Source organism: Oenanthe melanoleuca, chromosome 3 (assembly GCF_029582105.1).
Source record: "Oenanthe melanoleuca isolate GR-GAL-2019-014 chromosome 3, OMel1.0, whole genome shotgun sequence".
Lineage (NCBI taxonomy): Eukaryota > Metazoa > Chordata > Aves > Passeriformes > Muscicapidae > Oenanthe > Oenanthe melanoleuca.
Genome location: NC_079336.1, coordinates 76,935,009 through 76,957,231, shown reverse-complemented (window position 1 = coordinate 76,957,231; position 22,223 = coordinate 76,935,009). Strand labels below are relative to the sequence as shown.

Here is a 22,223-nt window from a genome sequence, read left to right as displayed (position 1 = left end):
TAGCCTGGGAGGTGTGTGGAGACAGTGCAGTGGTTTCTACTACCACAGCATTTAGGTGTATCCCCTTCTTCTGACATCTTTTGCAAAAACAAGCAAACAAAACTCCTGTTGGTGAGCCTGTGATAAGCCTGATGTGACAGGCAGGGAAATGCCTGGTAACACCAAGTGCAAGGCTCCAGTACTTCCTTGTCCTCACTTGGGCAAATTAACTTTACAGCTTTCACTCATCCTGGTAGGATAACACTTCTCATTCTGCTCTATTCATGGTGTAAAGACCGGACCTATGAGGGAACTACTTCTCTGCTGTACCCAGAAGAGGGTAGGACTGTAAAAGGTTATTAGTGGCACATATCTAGGAGACAAGAATTTTTTTTTGGTGAAACAGGAACCTTGAAAATGGAAGAATATATATAACAGAAGATAATCTGTGGGTGTGGCTGAAAGATGCAGTAAAATGCAGTCTCATGAGCATTGCAAAAATGATAGCAAGACAGAGAATATCAGCAGCTGGGAACAGCATTGCTGGTGCCCACAGTTTGCTGCAGCAGCCAGTAGTGCCTAGACAAGAGGGTATAACCAAGACAAAGGGTTCCCTATTCCTCTGTAGCTTAAGCTCATTGCATACAAAAAGGTCCCTTCCATTCCTCATTCCAGGAGGAAATAATTAAACTGGCAGGTAGAGAAATGACATTAGGAAAAACAAACATATCTCAAGCTGCATGCTTCATGAGAATTTTTTTTTTTTATTTTAGCTTTAGGGGGGTTTTTTGAATTACTGTAAAATTTGAACAAATTCAAATATTTTCCAAACTTTACAAATGGGATGTTATTGTGTGAGGATGCCAAATCCTGGAGGGGGGGGGGGGATTTAATTAATTGCAAAACCTCCTCTTTTGGCTTACAGTGGCCATGTCTTAGATTTCATATGTCATGTAGAAAATTGAGCAGTCTGAATTTTAAAAAAGTTAGTGATGCACCTCTTTGCTTATTCCATAAGCTATCCACAGAACTGATTTTTATGCCAGCCTTATTTCTGACAACTGTTTTGCATTCATTGTGGCAAAACCCTCTACCACACTCCCTTCCACGTTTTAGAAAATATTTATCTTACCTGCAGAAGGAATTTATACAACTGTGCTGATTTTGTTTTGCAAGTGGTTTGGAAACAGTTTAATTTCAATCTGTCTCTGTCACCATTAAAACTGCATTTGGTTTTTTGAGCTTTGGTTGAGAAACCTCTGAAAAGAGGAACTTAGCTTTGTGAAGCAGAAGTGGTGTGAACTGTTATGGCACGGGTACAAAGATCCTTTGCCTGTTTATTTGTTTTGAAAGCATTTGTGTTTGAATTTAGCTTTTCAGTCAATAAGTATACAGTAGCTGCAGCTATCTCTGAGCTTAGAAAACCAACACATCTCACTAGAGGGAGCCCAGACACAATTTCTGAGCTTAGCAAGGAGCTATTGCACCTCACCCTGTCACTTACCATGTGTTTTGTTGGTAAATCTCTCCAGTTGATTAATTTACAGTCCCCATGTGGGCAGCTACATAGCCTGCATTAGGAAAAGTACACTGAGATTTCAATTGCAGATAATTTGCAAAACAATACTGAGCTGGGCAGGGAAAATCCTAATTTGCTGGAACCTCAGGTGGGTGCCCTGACCCCTGCTGCACGTCCTGCCCCTCCAAACCAGGGCACCTGCCCCAGCGCCCCTCCTCCAGAGCAACACACCTCAGCCAGAGCCCAGCCTTTGGCCTCTGCCCTGAGCTCACCCACCCACCCACAGCACATGGGGTTTCACCAGTGTGCTTTGTCCTATGCTTTGCCCTTGTTTCTCCTGTGAGCTGCAAGTGCAGGTTTGGGCACCGCCTGTGCTGCTGGGGGCGTTCTGAGAGGAGCAGTGCTGCACTCTGCACAGCAGCAGGGCTCTGCTGGCTCACTGTGACTGCTGCTGGGCAGGTGCTATCTGCTGTTCCACAAGTGATTAAGGAATAAAGCCCTTTAACAATGTGGTCAGGTGTTATCTGCCTTTAGGCAGTCCTCCTCATGTCATGCAGTGGCTGCTCACGTGGAGGCCTTTGCTCTTGTTCAGGCAAGAGCCAGCACATGGCAGACTTGGGATCTGCTGCTGTGCCATGTTAGCTGAACTTTTATTTTAAAAACACCTGTAAAAAATTTTGTCTGGCACACCTCAGGAGCCTTTTTTGCTAGAGAAGACTAAAATACTGATATGAGTTGGAAAAACCAAAGCACATAGGAGAGTCCTAGGCACTCTGCTAGAGGGGAGGTGCTACAGGAGGAGGTCAGAGAAGATCAGACTGTGGACTTTTACCCTTATCACCCTGCACGTGTTCAGGTCATAGTGAAAATGGGTAATAAGGTCAATTCCTTATCTCATATGAGTTGAACCAGCTTCAGCAGATGATAAATAACTTATTATTCAAGTAAAGTGTTAAATAACTGGTTCTCAGTCCAGGTTAAACACCTTAGTGATAACCCAGAAATTCACAAAAGCAGGAGAGAATTTTCTCTGTGTTGGTAAGCAAGACTCTGTCCTGGTACAAATCAATGCAGGTCTCTCAAGAACGTGGCAAAAAGTACTGCACTGCAGATACTCCTCATGTTACAGGACCATTTAGTTCTTTAGGATTTCTCAAACTTCAGTTACTGGCCCTTCATGCTGCTGAGCAGCCAATTCTACAAAACAATGGGAATTTGCTGTCTCTGCATTGCATTCTGTGGGTTTTTTTTCTTTCCATCTTCACAGTAAATGCTCCATGCACTGTCTGCTCAGTTTAGGACTAAACTCAGTAGGGAGACAAAGCAGTGGTCTGAAAGTTAAACTTCTGCTTTCTACAGAATGAACAAAATTTAACAGTTGGTTCATCTTATGGCAATTCTCAGAAAACCTCCTTGATGAGATGTATTTGTGAGCAGAAGGTTTTGAAAAATGTGCCCCATTCCAACATTACAGACAATAGGGATCTGTTAGGATCCTTGCTATGAGGAGATGGAATACACCTTGCCTTTGTCCATGCTACAGACAGATCTAAATTCAATTGCAGCTGTGCTGTGCCAAGGTCAGTTAGGGGCTGTTGAATAGTCACTACATGGGAGACACAGAGGGATCAGCTTTGAAGAGTTGCTTATTCCCCTTATTTCAGCATAGGAGCAGGATACCTCATCAGGATACAGTGGCTGAGACACCATTAGAAACTCTGCTCTCGCCCCCAAAACTCTGCAGCAACTCTGCTGCATGAAACATCCACACAGAGCAAAGACAGCTGCACAGAACTGAATGGTGTGCTCTTTTCTCCCACTTCCTTTCACAGGAACAGGAGGGAGAAATAAAAAGCTCCACCACTGCACCATTTCTTCTCACCTTATCAGGAACTCCCTGCCCTTCAATCTCTGATAATTCCTGAGGATGTAGCATTGTGGTGATGCAAAATCTGGCCCCTTACCCCTCTCTGGCTTCTTCATGGGACACTTCTAAAGCCTCAGCCTTGATTATTGGCTCGTGGGCAGTCAGCTCCCCCAGAGCTTATCAGAAAAACTGTCTGCTCCCAGGAACTTCTGTTGCCTAACAAGCTCCTGTTTTCTAGCAAATAGCCTTGAAAACTTATTTTTGTCTGAGTAACAGCCTAAGTGGAATAGTATTATTATTAGACTTCTCAAGGAAAATTCCAGTAACTACCGACCTGGATTGTGGCCTCAGTGGAAATTTACTGATGACCAGAGTCAATCACCTTGCAACTCTGTAAAGGGTGGCCCTGAGTGAAACTCTTTGAGATCCCCTGGGCTGCAGCACATCTCTGAGCAGGACATCTCTAGAGCTCAACAACTCAGAGGACCACTGAGACAGGGCCTGGGCTGATACCCCCCACTCCCCAAGGCTCAGCTGCTGAGAGATGCAAAGGCATCTGGTGTGAGTGCTTCACTGAACCCAGGGGGAGTTTTTCACAGGTGTACCTTTGTACATACTTCTATGTGTCTGTGTGTGAATTGATTTGCATGTGGTACAGCAAACATACTGCAAGCATTCCCATCCCACATCCATAGCTTAATTAGACTTGTAATTAAGTTATTGTTGTGCTTATAGCAAGTCCTATTGGATCATTTTGTAAATGTTAAATTAGTCAATGATTAGGTTGTGCTACATTGCTTGGACATAAACCATTGATCAAGTCTGACACTAAGTTTGGCAAGGGGGTCTACTCTGAACCTCACAAGTCAACAAAAGGAGCCCCTTTGCCATTTGGCACCCTTGCCCTTCTCCATCTTTACACTTTTGGATTCCCAGTCTATGAACAAATCATTCTAGATTCGTTCTAATCTGATTCTCCTTTGTGTGCTTTATCTGAGTAACAGTGATAGAGGCAACCTTGCCATCAAACTTCATTGTGCTTTTGTAAATTTATATGATACACATTCATTTATAAGACATATATTTATCTTGTTTTTGCTGATACCTTTGCCAGTAATTCCATAAGCAGCCCAGACCACTCATTTGCAACAAATTTCAGAGAGAGAAGGTGGCTTCCAGAGAAGTTATGATGGCACAAAGGTTTTAAAACTGCTATAGGAACAAAAGAAATAACCATGTTCTCTGCTTGCAGAATGAGAAAGGGAGATTTGCACTGAGATGCTGTAGTTTCTGGGATGAAGGTCAGAGTTTTATGAAGGACCATCTTTCCTAACACTTAACCAAAAGGAAATAGGTGCTGTGGATAGCTGGCCTCCCACCAGAGCAGTTCAAGATAGTACTGAGAAAAAAGAAGTCTCTGGAGGTCAAAAGATGGAATATTTACCACTTTAAAGATAGCTACAAGGCAAATTTGCAAAGAGTCACAGGTGTGTAGTTCAGCTGTGATTTGTAGATGTAACAAAAAATGAGAAATTATGTTTTTGCCAATGTGTAAACTGGATAATCTGATAGTCCTTCTTTGTCTGTGAACAGAGAGTATTTAAGCTGAGAGAAGAAAAGTACTTGTGGGCACTCTGCATGAGCACTGACAGATCATTCAAATGCACTGAACAGAAGCACCTGGGTGTGGGACCAGGCATTGAACTGGCCCCCAAGGAGTCCTGTAGGCAGCTAAAGACAGTAGAGTATGGAGAATAACATCAAGGCTTTTTTGCCTGAGAACAGTTTCAGCTAATTAGAGCACACAGATAATTTCCCTTTATAATGACCTTGCTTAAGTAAAATGCAAGGAGTATTTCAAGGACTATTAGACTCTGGTTTTGTATTCACAACATTTGAAGGAAAGGTGGCTAGAGAATTTTACAATTCAGTCTAAGACTGAAGATTGCAGGGAGAAAAGAACAGGGGATCTATCCAGCCATCCACTTCCTCTTGTTGCATCCTAAGCCTTCCCCCACAGTTAACATTCTGCTGCTTTGTCACAAAATCACACAGTCAGTTTCAGATGTCCTGTCCATTGGCACCTGCCAAATCACAGGACTTGTTCTCCTATTGACACCTGCCCTGCTGAGAGGAATGGGCTGTGCTGGTCCCTTTGTAGCCACGTTTGCTCAGGGGGCACCTCTTCTTGTGCTCCAAGTCCTTCACCTTCCACCCCCAAAAGTTACATCCTCAGACATTTCCAAAGTGTTATCATGCCTCTGTAGCTATTTTTAGCTTAATAATATATATCTTGAACTTGGGATTATTTTTTTTCCATTCATTATTTCCTGGGTGATTTTCATGCATTTGTAACAAACTGGCTGAACTGGAATGCAGTTTCAAATGGAGACAGGTTTTTTATTTCTTTCTATGCAATCTGATGCTTTACATTGCTAATGTCTCCCACATTTATCATCCTCTGGGCAAAACATTTATCCTTGTTTCTTTTAGCATAGCTGCAATCCAAGTTTTAACTTCTCTAGTATAGATTAGCTTGCATTTTCTGAATATTTTCACTTTCAATTTCTTACCAGACTTTAAGTTATTTTTCTGCAGCTATGGGAGAAAGTTTCAAATCTTTTATTGTTGTCAACAAAATGAAAACTGAGCTGTGAGGTACTGCAGAGCCCTCAGCAAGAGAACTCAGACATTTAACTCCTTAAGTCTTAATTTACTGTGTGGCCACTTTTATTGTAGAGCATTCTAATGCAGCACTGGTTATTACTTACTGTCACCAGAGAAAATGTGCTCCTCCTCTACATTGTCTTGTTTGGTGTCCCTGAAGTGACAAAACTGTACATTTATATCTTTTACATTTATTATCTGTACATTTATGTCTTTTCATACCTGTGTTTCAAGTTCAGCGTGAGAAGTGGTAATTGCAGTAAATACACAAGGAAGAGCCTGAACTCTAGTGAAAATTAAAAGCTTTGACCTCTGCTGTACTTCTATGTGCCAATGGTGCCTTTGTTTCCTTTCCTCAAGAGACTGTTTAGAGCTGTGGATGAATGGAAATGTGCACAGAGCTTATTAAAAAATGAAAGGATAGGATCTGCAGCTGTTATATATATATATTATAGGCTGCCAGCTGTTGTTTTGTAATCTCCAATTTAGAAATAAGCAAAATAGGTAGAAGTAGCTTTGTTAATACATTATTATGGCTTGTCTAAGTATATATTTGGTTGAATATACATGTGTTTACAATATACATGTGTTTACAATATACATATTACATATATGTATGCATACATACACATTAAGATGGTCCCACACTTGGGTCACAACAACCCCATCCAGCATACCAGGCTGGGAGAACAGTGTCTGGAAAGCTGCCCAATGGAAAAGGACCTGAATATAAGCCAGGATGTGCCCAGATGGCCAAGAAGGCCAGTGTCAGCCATAGTGTGGCAGCAGGAGCAGGGCAGGGATTGTCCCCTGCACTCAGCACTGCTGAGGCTGCACCTTGAATCCAGTGCTCAGCTCTGGGCTTCTCAATTCAAGAAGGACACTGAGGGGCTGGAGAGTGTCCAGAGAAGGGCAGTGGAGCTGGGGAAGGGTCTGGAGCACAAGTCCTACAAGGAATGGCTGAGGGAGCTGAGGGTGTTTAGCCCGGAGAAAGGAAGGCCCAGGCTCTTGTCACTCTCTACACCTCCCTGACAGGAGGGTGTAGCCAGGTGGGAATTGGCTTCTCCCTTCTCCCAGGGAACAAGTGACCGGATGAAAGGAAATGGCTTCAAGTTGCAGGATAGGAAGCTTACACAGGATATTTGGAAAAATTTCTTGATGGAAATAGTGGCCAAGCATTGGAACAGGCTACAGGGGGAAGTGGTGGAGTCACCATCCCTGGAGATATTTTAAAAACATGTAAATATGGTGCTTAGGGACATGGCTTAGTGATGGACTTGGCAATGTCAGACTGACATTTGGGTTCAGTGAACTTAAAGGTCTTCTCCAACCTAAATGATTTTATGATTCAAGGCTGGGATTTTTTTTTTAAGTTAGATGACATTTTAATTTTTAAATAACATTAAAGTATAATAAATAAAGCATTACTGAATTGCCATACCTGGCAAGCCTCTTGGCTTGTAGTCAGTTTTTTAGTTCAAGCTCCTCTTTTTTGTCCCAGTCTACATAGTTCAGTTTATTACAAATTTTTAAGTTCTGTATGGGTTGGCATTTTGGAGCCAATTTCGTCTTGATAATAAAATAATAATCTGCACAAATTAAGGATAAGATGGCACCAAAAATTGTGGGCTTTGTTCCAGAAACACTTGTTCTCATGATCTTAAGTAGTGAGTAACTGTAGCAACTGTTGCAGGTACAGAGATGATTGCCTTTTTGCTTTTTCTAAATCCCTTTTATACTCACCCACATAACTCTTCATACTCTGCAGTGATTTATCCATGCATTGTTAATCAACCTTATTTCCCAACACCTCTGCCTACTCTTATGATCTATTTTTCTTATGTTCCTTCGTAACTTTTGCAATTATGCAAGTCAACTATCTTATTTCATCCTTGGAGGTACATGACAATTTAAAAATTGCCTTCATACAGCATTGTGTAAATGACATAATACTGCACTCTTTCTGCTACCTTGGTAAAATTTTAATTAAAAATAGTAGTAATAGAACATCTGCATTTCTACTTTAGTAAACAAAAGGTGCCCTATATAAATGAGTATAAAAAACTTTACCACAAATATTGGTGTCCAAAACATATATAAATATTGATATAAAGGAGTTTATTAGAACAACTGCTGTATGAAATGAAGGGGCATATGGGTGTTTTTATAAATGCTTGCACAGATTCCTCAGACCCTGTCAGATGCTCCAGATGGAACAGGAGAAGCTAGCAAAGGGAGGCAAGCCCACCTAATTTCAGGAATTTGAAAAGATACAGCAAAGCACACATGGGAGTGTTGTGTGTTTCACGCGCTTTTCCATCCCAAAAAAACCAGCAGGGACCTCCAGTAGTTAAAGCTGGTTTAGACTGAATCAGTCTTGCTAAAGGACGCTTTAAAGTCCTGAAATCCTGAAGTATCTGTATACAGATACAGGTGGAAAAAATCCTTACCTTCAAATCTGAGAAACAAAATTTTACAAGGAACAGCAGTATCTTTTTATTTGGTGAGTTTCTGAAGCTGATTCAGGTCGGAACCTCCTTTGCAGAACTGCATTTGGCAGCAGATCTGGCACTTCTTGTCTTCCTATTGGACAAGAAAAAACCGTAAATCATCCCACTGCTTTCCCACAGAATATTTTTTTGCAATCCTACATTGGTGATACTAACTATGGAGACAGGTTAACCTTTGCCTTTAGTCAAGTCTGCTGTAAGTCTCCCATTTAAAATCAGAGCCTTGACATTACCTTGATGTTTGCTATTTTGAAACTTACCCACCTACTTGTTAGTTCAAAGGAAGGAATGGAAACTGGCTTACAGATTTTGAATTTTGTTCTCTTTGTATTCAGAAAGCTGGAGTGAAACTGCATGCAGAATTCTTCAATTTACCAAACAGAGCTCTCCCAAAAAAATTTACTTGGAGCTACCATAGTGATATTTTATGCAAACAAAAAGAGAAAAAAAATCCCCTAGGTTTGCCACATGTCTTGGTAGCCCTCTGCTTGTTTTTTGTCCTTCTGCAATTCTTAAATCCTGATTTCTTTCCTGAGTAAATTGCAACTTACATGAGTTATCTTGCACCAGCAGTGTGTTTTAAAGAAACAGAGCTGACATTGAAAGAGCAGGTGAAATCTTGAGAGTTGTGGATTGATAAACAGGGTAGGTCTGCTCAATTTGGTGTAATGTTTCACTCATCAAGAGAAGCCAGGGCACGCAGCACTGCATGCAAGCTTGTGCTTGCCAAGCCTCTGCCTAATTACACAATGAAGGTCTCATCAAATACATATGGTCCAAGGAGCCTTGTGCAGTCCCAATTCTTAACAAATGGTTGAGTCAGAAACACAGGTTTATAAATTGTCTTGCTTTCTGGGAGATATTGTGGACAAGAAGAGTGGGCAAGAGTGAGAAACATGTGAAAGCAAAGGGATGAAGAAATCAGACTGAGGATTCCAGCCAGCCCTGCAAGCTATGTCAGGATCCCTGTGAAAATCTGCAGACTTATCACAGCCTCCTGTCACTGAATAATTTCAAAAGTCTGAAAAAATTAGGGGGAAAATATCTAATGTTTATTGTTGTGATGTTTTTTGCAAAACTTTTGTAAGAGAGAAAAGAGAATGGAAGAACAAAGCCAGTGGCCTCAAAGAAGACTGCTTTGACAGTTGGTGGCAGAAGAGAAAAATTGAGCATAAGAGCAAAGTAGCTCAGAGGAGTTCCACAGTATTGTGAGCACAGATGGAAATTATCCTGGTGTGTAGGAAGGAGAAGGTAGTAGAGACAGCTTGACTAAGATGTTCAGTGACCTCATATAGAAGAAACTGGTTCTGCAGGGTTGCTCTGTAAATCAGATCAACAAAATTATCTGAATTAAAAAAGAGCACAAAAAAGTCTTTGTCCTTCCCTCCCCCACTCTTTGTTTTTTGTTAGACTGGGTTGTTTTACTGACACAGCTGATGTGTAGGCCTACAAACAACTGCTTCAGCACTACTCAAGGAGTTGCTACTGATGCTTGGAGGAGAGGATCTGCTGCCTTGGAGATGAGATGTTTAGCATATATTCAGAAAGGTCATTACTCTTCAGTGCACATCTGAGATGGGAAAAGACTGTCTAGGCAGCAGTAACTTGAAAAAGCCTCTGAGGTGGAACAGATCATGACCTGCAGGTGCAGGAACAACATGACACTTGCAAAAGAAAAAAAGAAGGCAAATGTTTGAGTCATGGAGAACCAGAGGCAAATTCCAGCATATCACATAACCTTCTCAATTGATTTAGCACTGACAGGGTGAATGTGTGGTCTAGTAATGGACGTTGTGTTACCAAAAAATGTAAACCAGCTGAAGATCAGAAGAGAACAGGAGAAATCTACGTTCAAATTGGCCTGTATGGAAAAAATGGAAGGAATCTTTTTAAATAAAGACTAAGGAGATGCATGGCAGCTTCCAGCTCTGCAGCAGCTTTGTATATACTCCTCAGGGAATAAATCTTTTGCCAATGTCCTCAAGAAACAGGTGAAATAGTATGGGGCTAATCTACAAGATCTGAAGATCTAGTTTCTTGTCTCCAGCCACATGTATAACAAATGCTGGAGGAGACTGCCTGAGGAATGCTCTGAAAGTGTCTGTCACTGGAGGTTTTCAAACAGGTTAGACAGGCTTCTGCTGGGAGCAATTTCGATATGGTAGGTGCTGCCTGGGAAAATGGGCCAGTGAGCAGGATTTACAAGGCTCTTCCCTTCCAGACTCGCTGCAAGCCTCTGGAATTCAGGTGAGCAGCCTGGCCATGAAACACACAGAAAACGTGGCCTCACCACTCCATGCAGTCATGGATGCTCCATGCTGAAGTGTGTCTGCAACAAGCAAGCTCTCCCTGTTGCAAAATGAACTTCACATTTTGTGTCGCTCCGCTTCTGTTTGTTGAGCAAAACATAAACATTTGCTGCAATTGTGGGGGAACGGTGTTTTGCTTTACTTCTAGATCATTAAATTTCTCTTTTTTATTAGTAACAGTCTTCTGACCCTCTGTGTTAGCTGTGCTGAAATGGCTACAGCAGCAGCTCGTAACAAAGAGGTGCGCTCATGGTGAGAGAGGATGTCTGCTCTGGGACCAAACAATGGTGAGCCACAGGAGGGCCAGCAAGTTGATGAGAGGGATGGAGCACCTCTCCTACGGGGAAAGGCTGAGAGGATTGCGATTGTTCAGCCCGGAAAAGTGAAGACTTCAGCGTGACCTAATTGCAGCCTGGGAAAGACTATTTACAAGAGCATGTAGTGACAGGGAAAGAGGGAATGGGTGCAAATGGAAAGAGAGCAGGTTTAGATCAGATATTAAGGGAAAACCCTAAGAGAGGTGAGGCTCTGGAAGACATTGCTGAGAGGGGCTGTGGATGCCACATCCCTGAAGGGTTCAAGGCCAGGTTGGATGAGGCTTTGAGCAACCCTCTCGAGTAAAAAGCGTCCTTGCCCGTGGCAGGGGGTTGAAACCAGTCCCTTAAGTCCGTTCGAACGCGAAGCACTGTGCCTCTGCGGTGGCCTGTGGCACTAAACGTCGCGCACGCCGCGGGGCTCCCGGCGCCCCGGGCCGCGGCCCGGCACGGCCCGGCTCCCGGCGGCCGCTCCGATGCCCCGAGAGGCCGCAGCTCGGGCCCCGCCCGCCGCAGCCCCGCCAAGGCCGCGCCCCCCGCGCTGGGGCCGGGCCGGGCGGAGCGGGGCGGAGCGCAGAGGGACCGAGGTGCCCCCGCCGCCCGCCGCCGCCGCCAGTAGGAAGGCAGCCGTCCCCATGGCGGCCGGCAGCGGCACCAAGACGGCCGGGCGGCTCTACGACATCGTGGTGTTCGGCGCCTCGGGCTTCACCGGGCAGTTCGTGGTGGAGGAGGTGGCGCGGGCGGCGGCCGGCGGCGAGGGGCAGCTGTGCGGCGGCCGCCTGCGCTGGGCCGTGGCCGGGCGGAGCCGCGAGAAGCTGCGGGCGGTGCTGGAGCGGGCGGCCGAGCGGCTGGGTACGGGCCGCGGCCGGGGCGGGGGCGCGGGGAGGGACGAGGAGCGGAGGGATGAGGAGCGGGGCGCCGCGCCGGACGGGAGGGGGCTCGTCCCGGGCCGAGCCGCGTCGGTGATGGCGGTCTCCGGTGCGCAGGCAAGGCGGCGCCCGGGGAGGAGGTCGGCGTGCTGCTCTGCGATGTGGGCGACGCGGGCTCGCTGGCCACCATGGCGAGGCAGACCCGGGTGGTGCTCAACTGCGTGGGCCCGGTGAGTGCGGGGTGCGGGCGGGGCGGCCTCCTCCTCCTTCCCCGCGGCCTCCTCCTCCCGCAGGGCTGCCTGCGCCTGGCCCGGGCACGGAGCGCTGCGGCGCGGGGACAGCGCGGCGCTTGGAACTCGACCCCGGAGTTCCAGGTGCGCCCGTGTACTTACTGCAGCGGCCCAAGGCTCTCCCACCGCCGCCGCAGGTGGCGCGGTTCGCGGACAGATCTCCGCACTGAAATACAGCGGGGTTGGTTTTCAGTCTTTCAGAGACAGCCTAAGATGCTGATGGTAAAGGTTGGGCGAAAGTGTCAGTGGTGCTAGGATTAAAGATGGAGCTGGAAAAGGGCTTTTGAAACTTACAGTGGCAGTATTTATTTCCAGCGCTTTTAGACAGCACCAAAGTGTGCGAGATGGAAGTTGGGTCATGACCATGTCTTTGAAATTCAGAGCGTTTAAGTCAAGAATATGCTGATGATAAGAGTGCAGAAAGTGTCAAGTGAAATTAGTGGCAGTATTCAATTGGTCTTGGTGATCTGATTGATTTTCTGACAGAAATCTGGTGCAGTAGCCTGCAGCAAGCTCCATTATCAGCAGTGAAGTTTGTTTTCTTCTCCCCGCGCTCCCAAGAAATAGAGGCGCTTTTGCATTTTTAGCCTCACTTAGAAAAATCGAAAGCCACCAGGTTCACTTTCATTGCAGAGATGTACTTTAGGTAAAGCACACTGGGTGAGTTGTGGTGTGTATGTTTTTTTTTTTACATCTGGTGTTCTTTCCCTCTATAGTATAGATTCTTTGGAGAACCTGTGGTACAAGCTTGTGTTGAAAATGGTGCAAGCTGCATTGACATAAGTGGAGAACCCCAGGTATGTGATAGTAAAAAGACACTATGTTATATCAAGGTTCTGCAAAAGGAGTGTTTATTTTGTGTGTTTCATGCTTCTGCTAATGTTTCTGAACGGTATGACAAACTCTGCCTCCTGATCTATAATTTTAAGATGCAGTAATTATTTTAAAGTACACTGTTTTTGGTTGTATAGTTTTCTTGCTTTTAAAACGGGAGCCTCTTTGGTTCTCTGTAGAAGTCCCAAATTGCTAAATTCTGCTTCAAGCCTCTGTTGTGAAACTACATAGGAATCTTGTACTTTTCACTGCTGTGAAATTTTTATACTACAAACCAGGAATTGTATATATCTGCCAAAGATACTTGAAAGTGATTTGAAGCGTGGAGAGTGCTATATGACAGTGAAGTGCTGATGGTTAATATTGGGTAAGGCCAAGAATGAATTTCAGCTTAAAATATCTGTTCTGTGTATGTTTCAGTTTCTGGAAGGAATGTACCTGAAATACAATGAAAAAGCTGCAGAAAAGGGAGTATATGTTGTTGGAAGCTGTGGCTTTGACTCCATACCGGCGGATATGGGAGTACTGTACACCAGAGACAAGTTGAAAGGTGACTAGAATAAGTGTATTTTTATGGTGAAAAAGCAGATTATGCTCTCATCTGGTTTCCTAAAGCAGCAGTAGTCCTGTGGAAGCTCTTTCAGTGTCTCTTTTTGCCTGCCTTTGCCAGGTGGCCAGTTTCAACCAGATTTAAAGTCATATTCCCATTGGCTGGGTCGTTGGGTAGGGGAGGGATTCACAGTCATGTTGCTCACCAAGAGGGCCCTGTGATGAGCTCAGATGTTCAGAGCACGGTGCTAATAACACTGAGCTTGTGGGTTCCATCCCCACGTGGGCCATTCACATAAGGGTTGGACTCAATGATGCTCATGGGTCCCCTCCAGCTCAGAATATTCTGTGAATCTGAGAGGAAAAAAAAAAAGAAAGCAGCAGGCTCAGCCAGTGTGGATGTCCCTAGGCAGCCTCTGCACACTGCTTCTTGTGCAGTGAGAATCTTGTAGGGAAGAGACAGTGGGAAGGGGTCCACAGACTGGGGGACAATCTGGTTTCCCAAGTTCTTTTTCAACTGCAAGCTCCAAGAAGCTGTTGTGTGAGTGTAAGTAGCAGGACAGTGCCATACAGTGCCTTTAATAGCAGCTAGAGGTAAACTGAAAGAGAAGTATATTTAAGAAAATATGTGACAGGATTTCATTCTATGTAAGTAGTACTTAATCCTGATCCCAAATGAGGATACTCTGTTCATCAGGTCTGACTTTCAGTTGGGAGGGCCCATAAGAGTATCCAAATGTTTTGCTTTTATGGACTATTTGAAAAGCTAAATGGGATTGGTTTATATTGGAGTCAGCATTCAGTTGAAGAAACCTCAATTCAGCTCTGACTGAGGAGGAGAAACAAGGCATGGAAATGAGTATCTGGATGTTCATGAGGCTGTAATTTGATGTTTGATACCAATTTTGAATAAAGATGTCTTTTATCTCTTCCTATTTTGACTTTATAGCATTACCCCTTTCTGTCCAGTTGCTTGCTATATTGAAATTTATCCATACAAATAGTTTTCCAATCTCAGAAGGAACTAAGCAAAAACAAAACAAATCAGAATTTGGAGGCGTTGTGTTGTTCTGCTATTCACCAAACCAAGCATTCTTTGCAAAACACTATTTTAAGCTATGCTAGAATTAAATAATTTGGGATATTTTATGTGTTTTGTGTTTTGGGAGGGGCTTGTGAGTTGTTTTGTTTTGGTGGTGGGTTTTTGTAGTTTGGGTGTACCAAAATTTTTAAGTTCATGTTTGCTTTCACAGCCTACATCATCTTTTATTTTGAAACTTGGAGGAAAACTAAATATGGCTGTCAATATTACTTTCCTTTTCTGTTCAATGGGTTTTTTTACATTATCTCATTAAATAGATAAGAGAAATGAAAATTTAATGAATAGAGGTAATAGTAGTGACCTGTACTGAAGTAATTTACACAAGAAATTTAATACTTGCTTACTCAAATAGATGTGTGCCTTAATGTAACTGTGCTTTTTCAGCTGATAATGTCAGTGGCCTGCTGTTTTGAGTATACCAGAGCATTCTCTGGCTTTGCAGACGAATGACTGCATGTGCCAAGTTATGTTTTCCCTCCCTTACAGGTACCTTAACTGCTGTTGAGAGTTTCCTGTCGGTGAAATCTGGGCCTGAGGTTAGTTGGTATCTGCATTCTTGAAATTCAGGAGTATTTGTGATAACATCACCTAGCCTGTCAGAATAACTGTTGCTACATTAAGTCAGACCAAGGAGCAAGCTGGCAGGTCTTTGATGGCCATTTATTCTTTGGGAGCTACTAAAAGTATCCTAAGCAAACATCTTTTGTAAGGTCTGTTTGCAGAGCTGTCTACCCACACTTTGCTCTGGTAAGCTGTTCCAAGAATTATTTTGCTTTTGCAGACATGTGGGAAGGATTCTTACACACATGAAACTGTAACAGGTCCACAGTGTATTGCCAGTAATCCTCTAGTGTTAGGCTGTTCAGGCTTTTTGTTCGTTGGTGGGGGGAAAGTTGTTTCGATGTGCTTTAATGCATGTAATGATAATACCCGTAGGTAGTAATTGTAATAATGTGTAATACATGTAATAATTACAATGTTGTTGTGAAAACAGTGCAACAGTGATCCAAGCCAGTCTTGATGCCCAACAACCAAACACTACTGCTCTTGCCATGAGCACCCATTTTGCCTTACAAACCATTTTTATTCTTAAAAGCATCTGGAGGAGTGGAAGAAGGCCATGGGAGAGTAATATCTGCCTGTTAAGGAGCAGGGAATAGTAGTTAATGGGAGCATATAGATCTGTTTGTTGAGTATGAAGATAGATACTTAAATGTATAGCATTAGTTCAAAGGTTGGTAAGAAGAATTTCAATAATGAGAATTAATTACACCGAGATAGTTAGAAGAGCTACAGATATGTATTAAATTCTGTGGGTGGGTCCTGAGCGTTGCAGATCATGTGGAAAGAGGGGTGGAGATTGCATCGGGTCAGGCTGATCTGGAGTTCATTTCCCCCCAGCAGCCCTCACAGTGCTGTGCTTTGTGTGGCAGCTACAGAGGTGTCAGTAAAACGCACAGCAGTGTTCTGGCTGCTGCTGAGCAGTGCTGGCTCAGCACTAAGGCTGTCTCTGCAGTATTCCCTCCCTCACCTTGTAGGCTGTGGTGGGCAAGCTGCTGGCAGGGGACATAACCCAGACAGCTGCCCCAAACTGACCAAAAGGATATTCTGTACTGAGTTCTGCTCAGCAATAAAGGCAGAGGAAAGGAGGAGGAGGGTGGGGAGGCATTCGTTACTGCTACACCTTTGCTTCCATGTGCAGCTTTTGCTTTATTAAATTACCTTTATCCTGACACACAAGGGATTTTTCCATCTTATTTTCACCTCTCCCTATCTTAGCTAGGTGTAGAGTTACAGAATGTCTTCGTGAGCACCTGGCATCCAGCCAAGGTCAACCCCCCCACCATTTCAATATACCATCATCATAACATTTATATGTAATGATTGCAACATATGTAGTTATTCTAATATCATTATTTAAATAATCCATGAAACCTTTAAATACTGAACTAACTACTGTTTCATGGTATGTCACAAGGGTCTTGGTGTACACGATGGGACCTGGAAGTCAGCTGTCTATGGCCTGGCAGATGAAGACAGCCTGAAGAAGCTTCGAAGACAGATAGGATATGCCCCTGTTCCAGTTGTTGGTGCAAAGCTTAAAAAAAGGTATAAGCATAAGATGTGGAATATACAGTCTCCTAACAGTTCCAGTATTTATGATACAGATTGCTACAGTATTAAATGCTAAAAAGATGCATTTAGGACTTTAGTATAGTATGAACACATAGATGCTCATCTAGTAGAATTGAAGGTAAGTTCAGTTTTACTGATTTCTCATATCTTACTGAAAAAGGAACATGTCCCAGCATTTACTGGGTCTCAGAGTTAACATGTTCTAAAGAACTTTTAGTGACATGGGAAACTTTTGATTTCAGAAGTGATTAGTAGAATGGAGGGAAGAAAATGGAAAGACTGTTTTATTGATTATCAAATTCATCCTTGATGTAGTGCATATAGTGAATTGTATATAGTGATATATATGTAGTGAATTTTGAGAGAGCCAGGGATGTATTTGGAATTGCTTGCTTTCAGTGAAGATAGATAATGCCACAAAAATTCTTGAGAGAAAACTGGTAATGATATGGCCATTTTGGTCACTTTCTTTCAGTTTGTGTGAAGATTGGGACAGTTTTTTTCTGACTTAATTTCTTTTTTCATTTGCAGAGGATTTGTGTTTTACAGTCCGGAATTCAAGGAGTACTGCATTACATTTATGGGATCTGATGGTTCTGTTGTGAAAAGGACTCAGCGTTATTTGCATAGCGAGTTGCAGCAAACACCTGTAAGTTACTGTTATTTTTATATATATATATATACACACACACACACTGTGTTTTCTGGGTGCACTGGCTTGTTTCATGCTGCTTGAGACTGTGGCTGATGAGCCTGCCTTTGCCTTTGGCTGGTGGCATGATAGTTACGAGACTGCCTTGTCAGGTTCTCCTGCTGTCTGATTTCTGGGTATATGTAGTGAATAGAAACCTTGAGTCACGGAAATATTTGAAGGGTAGCCTTCATGATGAATATATTAAATTCTGTTTCTGTGCAGAGCCTTTTCTTGTTGTATCAGCAGAGCATCTAAAAGCATCATAATTGTAGTCCATGGTAGCTATAGCTAGCTCAGCATAGTGTAGTAAGCATTCTGATAAAGAATTCAATATGCTCGTGTATATCTTAAGATTTCTTTGATGCTTGGATATCCAGTGTGCAGAATAAAGGCAGTGTGAAGTAATGGTGGTGGAAAAAATGATTAATTTTTGTTTTCCATGGTTTCCTGATAGGAGATGGGCACCAACAATCTGTATTGCTGTGCAGAATCACAGGTATCAGTTAAGTGATGAGAGTGAGATGGTGCTTTAAAAATATGCTTGGGACCTACAAATGAGAAAGGCCATTGCTATTTCAGTTTCTCTTACTCGTGAAAAGGAGAATAGGAAGATCTAGGAAGGAAGGTTAAAATTGGATGGATACTAAAACACATCTTTCTGTAAAGTTTTCTGTTTACCATGTCTGCTCCCTCTTTACTCTATAGTTACATTGTCTTCCCAGAATGAATGATGAAGTGAAGCATTCTTCAAACAGCTCCTTAGAACTAAGATAATTGTTTAAGGCCCTATTTAAACTGATATATATTGTATGAAAAAACTGCATCTTACTTAGGGAGGAGATAGATTTATAAAAATCAATTGATGGAAAAAATCAATGTAAATCCTATCACTGAAAATACATTCTTGCTGCAGGTCCAGTATGGCGCTTACGTGACTCTAGGTGGTCTTGGCTCTGTTATTAAGCTGATGTTTATGGGCATGTTATTTCTTCTTCTGGTGAAGTTTAACTTTGGAAGAAAACTCCTGACAAAAGTAAGTTTTCAAAACACAAAATAATTTAGTGTTTGGAGATATCTTTCCCCCCCCCCCTCTGATTTGGTCTTTTTTCTTCTTTTTCTTTTCTCCTCTGTTCATACAGTACCCGAAATTTTTCTCTGGTGGATACTTCTCAAAGGAAGGACCAACCCAGAAGCAGGTAACTACTGTTTTCTACCACAGTTGTAGAATACATTCCTTGTGGTAATTGTGGAATAGTTATTTAGAGTCAACTACTTAGCCTTAAAGAAATAATTTCTAAATTAATCCCAGAATAATATTCTGAGTTAGAAGAGTCAACTACTTAGCCTCAAAGAAATAATTTCTAAATTAATCCCAGAATAATATTCTGAGTTAGAAGAGACCCACAGGGATCATCAAAGTCCACCTCCTGGCCCAGAACAGCCCCAAGAGTCACCATGTGCCTCAGAGCAAATTGTCCAAATGCTTCTGGAACTCTGTTGGGCTGGTGCTGTAGCCACTTCCCTGGGGAGCTGTTCCAGTGCCCAGCCACCCTCTGGGTGATGAACCTTTTCTTGATATCCACCCTAAACCTCCTGTGACAGAGCTTCAGGCCATTCCTCAGTTCCTGTCACTGACACTACAGAGCAGAGATCAATGGCTGCCCCTCGTGTTCCCCTCACAGGGAAGGTGTCACTGCAGTGTTACCTTAGTCTCCTCTTCTCCAGGCTGATCAGACCAAGTCACCTCAGCTGCTCCTCATGCAGCTTCCCCCCAGGCCCAAATGCATGTTGTGTGTGCCTGTTCAGGTATTTAAATAATCGTCTCTTAGACATCAAAATATGTGTAATTCCTATGAGGAATAAATGGATAATGTTGCTGGGCATGATGTATTCCCATGGATGTCTCAGTGCACTCTATCAAAGGTGATGACCAAGAGAGACTGATTAGCAAAACCCAGGACTGAAAGTACTGAGAGAATAAACAGACTTTAGTATAAGGACAGTGCCAACAAAGTGGAAGCAATTAAAAATTTAGATTATACCTTTTAAGCAGTAATTCCAAGTAACTCCTCTCATGTTTAAATGGATTATAGTATTTGGGAGGATTCTGTATATAGAATTTGGATACTTATATTTACTACTTGTGCTTTCTTGGTAGCAATCAGTTTCTCCTTTGGTAACCATGTTTGTCTTGTCCATTACAGATGGATGGAACCTCTTTTACAATGACTTTTTTTGGTGAGGGTTATAGTGAGGGACAAGATCCCCAGACTGGTAAACCAAATGTGAAGATCTGCACTGAAGTGAAAGGACCAGGTATGTGTTAGTAGCAGCTGTTTTTGCCCAGCATCCCTGCTCTGAATTACATTTCTGATCGCACTGCTGTCCCTTTCACCCTTGAGAAGCACTTGCAACATGAACAAGGCCAACAGCTTTTACAGTGTATTATCTTGGATACTAGAATTCATTGTGACCTGGTTTTTGAAATAGCCAGTTCACTTGCATTATTGTCATTTTCTTTCCTCTGACTTTCCCTGGTGTAATTTTTATTTTTGCAGAGCAGACCTATTAAAGGAAGAGAGCTTTAAGGATAGTTTTTAGTTGTTACAGCCTGAACTTAGTACTTTGCTTATTTCAAGTTCCCTGAGAAAGTATTCCAGTGTGGTATAATTTCTAACTATCACATACTTTTGTTCAGGTCATTCCTTGAGAGAGAATGACATCAGAAGTTTGGAGAGAGCAGGAATGTTTCAGAAAGGAGTTGCTGTAGCATAGCTTCTTTAAATGTGATATGGCAGAATGCAAATGTGTTGTGGTAAAATTCTGAATTTAAGCAAAGGATGAGGAAGCTTTTGCTGTGTCAGAGAGCCCTCTTGTCACCATGATGTGGTCACTCACAGCTGTGTGGTTAGAGGCCATTATGTGAATCCTTATCTTAAGGATTTCACCAGCTACTTGGTCTGATTACTAGGTAAAAAAAAGCTGTTATTAAATGGGAAAGGCTGTTTCATTGCCAAAAACATTATTCTTTAGAATTCTGTAGGGAAGAGCAAGATTACATTCCACATTTCAACACACTGTATTTCTTTGGGGGGTTTTGTTTTGGGCTTTTTTTTTTGTCAGAGCCTGGATATATTGCTACACCAATTGCAATGGTTCAAGCAGCTCTATCTCTTCTGGAAGATGCAGCTTCTTTGCCTAAAAAGTAAGTGCCTTTCCATGCTGAGCAGCTTGCTCTCCCTTAAAGCTACTGTGTGCAAATGTTTCTCTTTGAAAATACACTTAATCAGCCCTGTGGATTTGTGTTACCTCACCCAACTGGCTATGCAAGGGAGATGCTTCACCACAAGCTGATTTAAAGCCACTTGCTCTTCAGCCAATCAGTTTGAAAGGATGTAGTCATAGGCTTTTAGTCAGGCCTTAGCATCAATGTCTTTATGTTCAGTTAATGAAGTTGTTTATATAGAGCTTGGTGAAAGCAGAAATGAATTTAGGATTATAATCCCCCTGCCAAATTCCTCACCACTCTCTTCTTGGACAAAGTGGCTTTTTTTTAGTCAGAGAGAAACACATCTCTAGGTTCCCAAACAAGTGTCCCTCAATAACTGTGCCACTAATGGTTTTCCTTTTTGATTTTCGTTAACAGGGGTGGTGTATATTCTCCAGGAGCTGCCTTCTCCAAAACAAAACTGATTGATCGCCTCAACAAGCGTGGTGTTGAGTTCTCTGTTATTAGCAAGCCTGAAGTCTGAAGTCAAAATATACCTGTATGAACTAACACCTTTCCTGGGTCTAACTCTAATAAAACCCATTTGGTTGCAAAAGCCCAATCATAAAACAGTTTCACTATGCTATTGTTTGTAGCAGAAATAGAGGAAAATTTGAGTTAAAAGCTATAATAGTATTTGCTATAGTGAGCAAGTCCCTAAAGGGTGGGTATTGAGTGTTAATTCACAGACATATTAAATTGGTAACTTCTTGGGTACTAATTCTGGAATTTTAATCTCTTTCATCTAAGTTCAAGCTCCTATTTCATGGACCCACTATAGCATCTGCTTCACAAGTATCCATAGCTGCTGCCTTGCTTCGCCCTATTCTGCAACTATGTAAAGCAGGCAGCCTGGGAACACAAGTGCCTTAGCAGATGAAGCTACCAGTTATTCCTCATGTGTGTTTGGTATACGTCTTATTAACTTCTTCAATTAATCTTTATTTAATAATTGTTCTTAGTGCAGATCTATGTGTAGGTTCTGTAGTTAGGTAAGTAGTCATGAACTGTATTGTGCTTTTGCGTCTGTAAAGAAGGAGGCTTGTTCCGTTGATGGTTTTTGAAATCTGACCTGATGTGATCCAGGTTCTGGGTGCACTGGCCTTGCTACTGTGTTTCACAGTTTCACTACTTGATTCTGTGGGTGATGAGCCTGATTTTTGCTGTTAGCATAAGAATTACGTGAGTGTCTTGATCTGCTGTCTGATTTCTGGGTTTGTATTTGTGGGCAATGGAAGACTTGAGGCACAGGATATTTGTAAGGTAGCCTTCATGATTTTCAGGAGTGTGAATACATTAAATTCTGTTTCTGTATA

The 22,223-nt window shown here is 42.6% G+C and overlaps 1 protein-coding gene across 1 annotated transcript; it reads left to right on the top strand.

The window, feature by feature from the left end:
- The first annotated feature begins 11,728 nt into the window (after positions 1-11,728).
- SCCPDH (saccharopine dehydrogenase (putative)) lies at positions 11,729-22,221 on the top strand. The gene is made up of 12 exons (XM_056486444.1): positions 11,729-12,017; positions 12,152-12,264; positions 13,041-13,121; positions 13,579-13,708; positions 15,296-15,345; positions 16,788-16,918; positions 17,477-17,594; positions 18,553-18,672; positions 18,779-18,835; positions 19,844-19,955; positions 20,763-20,844; positions 21,286-22,221. The coding sequence occupies exons 1-12, from the start codon at positions 11,801-11,803 to the stop codon at positions 21,389-21,391; spliced, it is 1,317 nt and encodes a 438-aa protein (XP_056342419.1). The 5' UTR covers positions 11,729-11,800; the 3' UTR covers positions 21,392-22,221.
- The last annotated feature ends 2 nt before the right edge of the window (positions 22,222-22,223 follow it).

Coding starts and splice junctions, on each gene's coding strand:
- SCCPDH (XM_056486444.1), top strand. CDS start 11,801: ATGGCGGCCGGCAGCGGCACCAAGACGGCCGGGCGGCTCTACGACATC. Junction 18,673..18,778: donor GAAGAAAACTCCTGACAAAA/GTAAGTTTTCAA, acceptor CTGTTCATACAG/TACCCGAAATTTTTCTCTGG. Junction 19,956..20,762: donor CACTGAAGTGAAAGGACCAG/GTATGTGTTAGT, acceptor TTTTTTTGTCAG/AGCCTGGATATATTGCTACA.